The sequence below is a fragment of the Elephantulus edwardii genome, unplaced genomic scaffold, assembly GCF_000299155.1.
Source record: "Elephantulus edwardii isolate Elephantulus edwardi_28Jun2011 unplaced genomic scaffold, EleEdw1.0 scaffold00032, whole genome shotgun sequence".
Taxonomy (NCBI): Eukaryota; Metazoa; Chordata; class Mammalia; order Macroscelidea; family Macroscelididae; genus Elephantulus; species Elephantulus edwardii.
The window spans coordinates 12,329,946-12,339,037 of record NW_006399782.1 but is presented as its reverse complement, the minus strand read 5'-3'; the positions used below and the strand labels follow the sequence as shown (position 1 = coordinate 12,339,037).

Here is a 9,092-nt window from a genome sequence, read left to right as displayed (position 1 = left end):
ATACCAAAAGAATGTCTATCTGTGTTTCATTGATTATGCAAAGGCATTTGACTGTGTGGATCATAACAAACTGTGGCTGACTCTGAGAAGAATGGGAATCTTCAACATTATTGGATCAATTAATCCAATAGTAAATCCTGAACATCTTAACTGTTCTATAGCTTGGTGTAAACTTCTAGATCCTTCTTTGCTTGATTTCTGTCCAACGTCTTGTTTTTCATTCTTGTTCCTCTAGTTATGTCTTACATTCTTTAAAAAAATGTAGATTTACATCCTCTTCACCATGATTCACACTCACTCCACACTCCCTGTGAGGGAATTATACAGTTTCTGAGAGCATCCGTTTTTCTCCTGCACATAGTGGAACTGAGTTCTGGTGACCTAGTCTATATGGAGTTGTCTTGCTAACCTGCTAACCCCACTGATGATGTCTCTCTGGGGGTTCAAATCCACCAATGGCTCATTGTGAGAGACTCCAGAGGGTTTTCAAAGGCAGTAAATTGCATGGGAGGAGATTGCCCATCCTCTCTCTTTGTGTCTGGTGGCCTCGAATAACGTGTCTTTGGGATTGCAGCACAGCTTCTTAACCACTAGGCCACAAGACTCCAATTGATTAATATCATTCATTAATCACACTTTCTGATCAACCCTTTATTTTATATTGCCTTTCCCTTCACTCAGCTTATATATTTATTAATTTTTACTCCTCTTTCCCTCCCTTCTCATCTCTTGGTAACCATCTGAAAATGGTTTTCATGAGTAAACCTTCCCTTAGCTTTCTGTAATAGAGATCTTATAATATTAGAGTCCTTTGTGACTGTCTTATTTTACTTAGCATAATATCCTCTAGAGAGAGCTCTGATGGCCTAGTGGCAAGAAACTGTGCTGCAGTCCCAAAGGCACATGGTTCGAGGCCACCAGCTGCTCCATGGGAGAAGGAGGGGCAATCTCCTCCCATGTGATTAACTGCCTCAGGAAACTCACTGGAAGGTCAGCTATGGGTCAGTTCTGACACTACGGTACACAACAACAACAACAACGTCCCCTAGATGCATTTATGCTATGTAGTGTTTCATGAATTCTTGATTTTTTTCAGGGTTGCATAACATTCCATTGTATTACTTAGTGTAATAACGGACTTTTTGTCTCTTTGCAACGATAATCTTACTAAACAGGAAAAAGTGAGACATTCTAACATTAGAATCAATAATAAAACCCAACATTTATCAGATGTTTTATAGGGTCAAGCACTGCTCTAAGTCTTTTCCACATATTAACTGACTAAATTCTCAAACAGAACTACAATGTATCTACTATATTTTTACCCCATTTACACTTGAGAAAATTGAGACTATAAGGGAATAATCTATTTGTTCCAGATCACAAAGCTACTAAGAGGTAGAAGCTTGGTTTCTGCCCACACTGGAAGTCTTCGGTGGTTTTTTGCTCTTTGCACCAACTGATCTCTCACCCTGGCTGTGGTTTGGTTTCCTAGTGTATCACAATCTTGTGGAATTTCGCTTGAAGGAAACAAGAAACAAGGACACAGACATCGAGGTCACTTTCCTTACCAACAATGTCACCTCTTCAGTCACGATCACCATGTACGTAAGTGTCCCCCATGTTGGCCACCCCCCTTAAGAGTTTAAACCAAAACCCAAAATCAGCTGCCACATAGTCTACCGTGACTCATGGCAACTTCATGTGGGTCAAAGTAGAACTGGACTAGTGGCTATAATCTGTCAGAAGATTGCTAGGCCTTTCTCCTGAGGTGCCCCTGGGTGGATTTGAACAACTAACTTCTCTGTCAGTAGCTAAATGCTCAACCATTTACATCAAGCAGGAACTCCTCCTTAGGAATTTTTTGATTGGTTTTTTTTAAGGAGTTATCTACTCCCATTTGATTAACTGCAGCTGGAAACTCACCAGAGGGTTAGCTATGGGTCAGTTCCAACTCGAAGGTAGACAACAACAGTTGTGCTAATATGAAACCTATATTTAGACCAAGAGGCAGTTGTTAGAATAGAGCAAGGAAACACTGCATGGTTCAAAACCGAGAAGGGCGTACGCCAGGGATGTGTCCTGTCTCCATGCCTTTTCAACCTGTTTGCAGAACAGATTATCCAGGAGGCTGGGCTCTATGAGGAGAAATGTGGGGTCAAGACTGGTGGAATATCTATCAACAATCTGCATTATGCAGATGACACAACCTTGCTTGCTGAAACTGAGGAGTACCTGAAGCACCTGCTGCAGAGGGTCAAGGACTGCAGCCTTCAATGTGGATTGAGGCTCAATATCAAGAAGACAAAGATTCTCACCACTGGACCAATTGGCAGCATCAGAATGGATGGTGAAGAGATTGAGATTGTTCACAGCTTCAGTTTGCTTGTCTCCACAGTCAACACTCTTGGCACCAGCAGCCAGGAAATTTAATGATGTGTTGCTATGGGAAAGTCTGCTATTAGAGACCTCTCCAAAGTACTGAAGAGCAATGGTGTCTCTGTAGAGACTAAGGTGTGTCTAATACAGGCATGATCTTTGCAATCACTTGCCATGCATCAGAGAGTTGAACAATAACTAGGGAGAATAGAAGGAGAATTGATGCCTTTGAGCTGTGGTGCTGGAGAAGAGTATTGAGTACACCATGGACTTCTAAGAAACAAACAGATTCATCCTAGAGAGGGTTAAACCAGGCCGATCCTTGGAGGCAAGGATTCTGAGGCTCCTTCTAACATACTTTGGACATCTTGTGAGGAGAGACCAGTCCTTGGAGAGGGACATCATGTTTGGGAGGGTGGAGGGACAGCGCAGGAGGGGAAGGCCCTCTATGAGGTGGATTGATTCAGTGACTGGGGTAATCGGGATGGGAGTGCCAGAGACAGTGCAATTGGCACAGGACGGAGCAGATTTTAGGGCTGTCGTACAAAGGGTCGCTGTGAGTTGCAAGTGACTTGACGCCACATTAACAGCAACAACAACAGCAGCAGCAGTAACTGAGGAGATGCTTCCTCAGGATAAGCACTGTAAGATCTCAGATGGATGGGCTGAGCGAAGTGAGAACCTGCCACAGACCATTTGCTGTGACACATGCTGGGGAAGTGTCCCCGGTCTAGGATCAGCATTGCATCCATGCTGCATGTATTCGGGCAGTAGCCAACTAGGCAGGCACTGAGCAGTAATGAGCAAAGACAATGGCAACAGGTATCTCAGCAGGTACTTGGGAATCCAAGCAGAAGTCGTGTGGGACATCTGTCAGCGAGGAAGAAAACTCTGTTTTCATCCAGGCAACTGGCCAGAGATAAAAAGCATACCTAGAAGAAGACAGTACTGGGGAAGGTTACCTGAACAGAGTCCAAGTTGGAGGGTCAGTTAGCAAGCATGTAAGTACAGGATCAGAGTTAGACTAGAAGCCAGGAGAGTTTAATGCTGGGTGCTTCTATTACCTGCCTGGAACCAAGAGCTGATTACTTCCTTCTCTTGTTGGGTTGGGCCTGGACCTTGGAGCTGGAAGGAAAGGTCTTAACAAGAGTCTTAACTTGTAGTGAGTCATAAATCTGATGGTGGATAGGAACGGAATAGCAGTGGTGCATTTTTCTTTTAAAAGCAATTGGTTAATCATTTACAAGCTAGCATGAAACTTATTTTTCAGACAATGCCGATGTATCAATCAGTCCTAAAAACAGAACCCATACCAGGTAGTTGAATAAAAGGAATGTATCACTTGGAACTTATGACAGATGGGTTGTCAGAATTGAAAAATCCTAAGAAGCGTGGTGAGGCAATCCAGAGATTTGCAACAGTAGGCACCATTACTATCCTAGTGCTCGAAGGACATGATGGGTGGGAGGGAGGCAGTGCTGACCACTGGCGATTCATAGCTAGAGGCCAGAACCAGGAACAAAATAACCATTCCAGATGCACAGCCCGAAGCCGTCTCCCTCCACAACCACCCCTCAGTTAGATCTCACTGTTGGCAAAGAAGCTGGAGAAGTGTCATTTGTAGAATGGAGCTGAGTGAACAAAAACAGGCCCAAGTATGACTAACTGTCTAATTGTAAATTATGACAAATGCTTTCAGTTACAGGAAGTCTAGCGGAGTCTGAAATTTCAGGAAAGGTTCACTGAGTGAACGTTTGAATAGAGATTTGAAGAATTTACAGCAATTGCCCAGCTAAGGGGGTTGGTGAGAATATGCCGCACTCCATGTATCAAAGCTGAGAGAGCAGATAGATGTGTGGGATATGGTATAGGAAGAGGGAAGTGGGCAAAGTTAAGATCAGCACGTATTGGACCTTGACAACAGGTAGGGGTTCCGGCTTTTATCCAGACAGCAGTTGGGAGCCACTGAAAGTTTGAAATAGGAGAGAGACTGGATAAGATTTGGGCTTGGAACCACTTCTAGGGCAGCAGTGTTAAACACTTCACAGGTTTCCTGGGGCTGTATAACAGAATACCGCAGATTGAGCGCCTTATTAGAACAGAAACATTTGTCTCAGAGTTCTGGCAGCAAGAAATGGGAGATGAGAGTATCTTTTGTGCTGATTCTTCCCGAGCCCTTGAGGGAGAAGGTGGTCTGTGCCTCTCACCCAGCTTCCTAGGACTCCTGGGCAGCTGCCGGTCACATGGTGTTCTCCTTCCTCTGTCTGCCTTCGCCTTTGTGTAACTTCTCCTCTTTTTTTATTTTTTAGCTTCTTTTTTATAAATTAATCAGCCATATATAATTAGAAATCACCAACTTCGGTAAGAGAGTTCACGGTTCAAATCCACCAAAAACTAAGAAATCTCCTCCTGTGCGATGTACAGCCTCTGAAAACCCACTGAAGGGTCAGCTATGGGTTGGTTCTTACTTGATGGTCCCCAACAGCAACACTTGAGTCAGAGCAAAGCTCTGGTGGCCTAGTGGTAAGAAAGTGTGCCGCGATCCCAAAGGCATGTAATCCAAATCCTCCAGCTGATCTGCAAGAGGAAGATGGGCAATTTCCTCCTTTGCAATTAAACTGCCTCTGAAAACCTGCTGGAGGTTATGCTATGGGTTAGATCCAACGTGATGATACCTCACCACAAAAACATCTACTTACTAATATTTACTCCCTTCTCCCTACTTTACCATCTCTAGTAAACATCCAAGATTTATCTGATTCTGTGGGCAAATCTTTCTTTAGGTTTTACAATATATTCTTAGGCAAAATGTGTTCTCCTGTGACACTGGTCATGACTCAGTGGTGGTGAGGAAAGAAATGGAAACCAAGCTTGTCGGTCCCTTAGAGGGCCCCCAACAAGCTCCACAGCCTCCCTTCTCTCCCTGCCACCTCAGAGCCTGGGAAGAAGAGAGGATCTCTCCCCTTTTCCCTCCCACGAAGTGCGGCTCGCTAAACTCTTCTCTGCTCACCTCATAGAACACACAGCTTTGCTAGGTGGACGGGACCTGCTTGGAGATTTTCAAGTCAGACTTCTCTCTTTTCACACTTAAGTCTCCTCACTTCCCTTTTTTTGAAAGTTTATGTTAATGAAAGTTTACAGAGACTTTGGACTTTTCTCCCTGCCCACCTCTCCCCCTCAATTTGCTTTTCTTTTTTAAAAGTAGAAGAAAAAATTTTTATTGTTAGTCAGTCCCTTCCCCCAAGTCTACTCTACTATGCAGCCTTCATTCTGGACTCCTGTTATGACAATAATACCTAATCATATATCTCTTTTAAACAGTTCTCTCCCTCATCTGTTCCAATGCGGTATACATTATTTATCCCATCTTTCTCAGTCTCCCCCGAACCCCGATGTCAGTCCTCTTATAACAGTGACATTATGCCGTATTTGTCTTTTTGTGACTGAGATCCTCATTTCTTGCCTTTGTCTAGTATCTGAGAGCCCATTTTTAGCTCCTCTCTCCCTGGACTGGTTTCTTCATGCTCTTCCCTCCATCTTTCTTTGTCTCAGGGCACAAGTCCAAAGTGGCTCCTGATCTTGTAAACCAATAGCGAATCTTAGAGGCAGAGGAAAAGGATATGTTAAGAGAGACTGATGTCTGGTTTTATTCTGAGCCCCTGGGCTCTTCAAGTTCATAGCTCACCAGAAAAGGAGCAGGTTTTCTACTCAGGACTGAGTGACTGCAAAGACACCATGTTAGCTTTGGTAATTTGCTCAAAGTCACAAGTAGATTCTATCCTAGCTCTGTCATCTTTCTCCTCCAAAGACTTCTACCATTGTTTCTGGGTGTTGTTTACTTATCTATATAAATTTCACTCATCCTGAAGCAGAATAGCTCTGACACTTTTTTAAAAAAACGAAACAAAACTGAATATTCTCAGTGAGGGCTTCAATTTCTAGTAATTGATCGAAAGGTAAAGATCTGTTCTAACTAGGAACCCAAGAATGAGTGAGATTTCCCCTAAAGAGTGAAACTCAGAGAATTACTATTTGCTTTCCATTTGTTTACTCTCAAATCAAAGAGTCAATAGACATTTTCTGAATCAAACTCCATGTTTTGTGTGTGTGAGCAAAAGGATCAGTGAAGATGAGCTCCCATGACAGCTAACCAAGGGCATCAGTGCACCCCAATCAATGCCAATCAGGAGACAAAACGTGCAGCCATCATTTACTTTGTCTTTCGCTCACAGACCTAAACACCAGCTCCGGGGGAAAAGAATCCTGGCTCACCCACAATGTCACATAAACCAAGTAAATCTCAAACTCCATGCTTCCAAACGAATGTGGAGAAAAGACAGGACTGTCATCACTGGGACGCTCTGCACAGGCCCTCTGCCCATCAATAACAGGTACACCCCAGATACAAGACAGTTCCCAATGCCTAACCCCTCCCAAACATGCGTCAAGGACCAGGTTTGACATGGATGTGTTATTCACTGAAGTCAACCGTGATTATTAGTTTCCTAGAAGCAGAGATGAAAGAGATGAGCGAGGTTAAGGTGACTATGTGGTTTCACCATTCCTTCCTGAGCCCCCCTGCAGAGCCGTCTTTTTTTTGAGATGCTAGGAAAAGAGCCAACTTGAGATGTGAGGTTGGAGTAGACTTTAACTTTCCTTGCCCACTTCAATATAGAAAAATCCAACCTATTTTAGGAGCTCTGGTGGCCTAGTGACAAGAAGCTGCACTGCAATCCCTTCTCATGTGATTAACTGCCTCTGCAAACCTGCTGGAGGGTCAGCTACAACAACAATCTATTTTATGTGTTTCATTTCTATGTAAGATGTTATTGAGCAACAATTTCTCTTGGCATATACCTTGCACATTGACCTCCACTGTAGATGTGTCACTAATCACATTCATGGTATGGAACGGGCATCCACATCCTGTAATTTGGTCAAACGTGATTGCTGTTGAGTCAGAACCAACTGATAGCTGACCCTCCAGCTGGCTTCTGAGTCTGTAAACTGCACGGTGAGAGATTGCATATCTTTCTCCCATAGAGAGTCAGGCGGATTTGAACCACTTCAGAGGCTTGACATTTGGGCCAGCAGTGCAACTCCCCACAGACTATGTCACAGAGCTCCCTCACACTATAATTAGCTGATATTTAAACTCTTAGTCTTACCATCACTCCTGGGTACCTAGGGGCCAGGAGTTGACTCCTATTCTAGATTTCTCTGACTAGACATCAGGAGGGAGCTCTGGTGGCAAGAAGCTGTGCTGTACTCCCAAAGGCACATGGTTTGAATCCGCCAGCTGCTCCACGGGTGAAGGGTGGGCAAACTGCTTATGCATGAGCACACAGCTCAAAATCCTTCTCTGACCAACCAAACACCTGGCCTAAACTCCTATCTGTTATTGCTTTTTTTCTTTTGCAGAGAAAAAGTGGTCTGCTTACCGTTAGTGCAGTTGCAAGCAGGTGTGACTGCTTCTCATGACCTGAAAATAGCCTGTTAGTAGGATCAACCTGGGTGCAACACACAGCCGTGGATCTCCATTGCTACTATAGAAGAAAACCAAACTCTTAATTGTTGTTATGTGCTGTCAAGTCAACTGCGACTCATAGACTATGACCCTAAGAACTATAGCTCTGAACTCTGTCCTAATCTGAGCCAACCTCACTGTCTCTGACACACTTACCTATTACCCCAATTACTATGTCAATCTATCTCATTCTGGGGTCTTCCTCTCCCGAGCTGACCTTCCACCCTTCCAAGCATGACGTCCTTCTCCAAGGACTGGTCCTACTGCTACCCTATAATTATAATCCTGGAGGAAAATGAGAACTTATTTTGCAAGCTTGATCTCTATGGCCCTTTTGAAAAGCCTTACAGAAACATCATTTCCACTTTACTATTAACATTTAACTGCTCCATATCCCAGGGCATTTGTACCTAATATTCAATAGAAGTGTATGAGGAGAAATCTTCAATTTTATAAAAAAGCCAAAACTCCATGGAATATCTGAATTGTTTGTTTTATTGAAATAAAATTCCAATATGTACATAAAATGTGATTTACTTTCTGTGAGATAGCAGGGGTGGGGGGAGGGGCCGGAAGCCAAAACCTGGTGGATGTTGGGTCTTTTGTACTGAAGTCTCTCAATGCTGTCAAGTTGGAGCCAACTCATAGCTGACCCTCCAGCAGATTTTCAGAAGTTGTAAATCGCACTGGAGGAGATGACCTATTGTTCTCCCGCAGAGTGGCTGGTGGATTTTAACTGCCAGAGAAGGGTGACCTTTGGGTAATTAATGCAACCCTGTATGGACTAGGCCACCAGAGCTCCCTTGAAGTGTTATCTAAAAAGGTATTAGTAAGGGATGGTGGGAAATTACAATCTGGGATTAGCAGAAGTAGAGACTGGAGTATAGAACCCGGATAGGTAGGACTGTCTCCCTTCAGACAAGAGACAAAGCTCACTTGCCAACATCCTACAGGGAGAGAGCCAGAAAAATAGATTCTGTCTCTACTCACTTCTTCCCTCACTTCTGCTGGTGCTCCCCATTGAGACACACACACACGTGCGCACAGACACACACACACACACACACATACACACGAAAGCCAGAAGCAAAAATGCATATTGATATGTCCCAAACAGTCCTGGGCCATAACACACAAAAAAGAATACAGAACAGAAAGGAGGAGAAGGGGCACAGTGCTTCCTCAA

The 9,092-nt window shown here is 43.8% G+C and overlaps 1 protein-coding gene across 1 annotated transcript in view; it reads left to right on the top strand.

The window, feature by feature from the left end:
- PLA1A (phospholipase A1 member A) overlaps positions 1–7,879 on the top strand; it is a 118,356-nt gene extending 110,477 nt beyond the window's left edge. Inside the window, exons 10-12 of the mRNA XM_006884318.1 lie at positions 1,496–1,604; positions 6,612–6,770; positions 7,801–7,879. Coding sequence (XP_006884380.1) covers positions 1,496–1,604; positions 6,612–6,770; positions 7,801–7,879 — 347 coding nt within the window. The remainder of the gene's footprint in view (positions 1–1,495; positions 1,605–6,611; positions 6,771–7,800) is intronic.
- Positions 7,880–9,092: the final 1,213 nt, after the last annotated feature.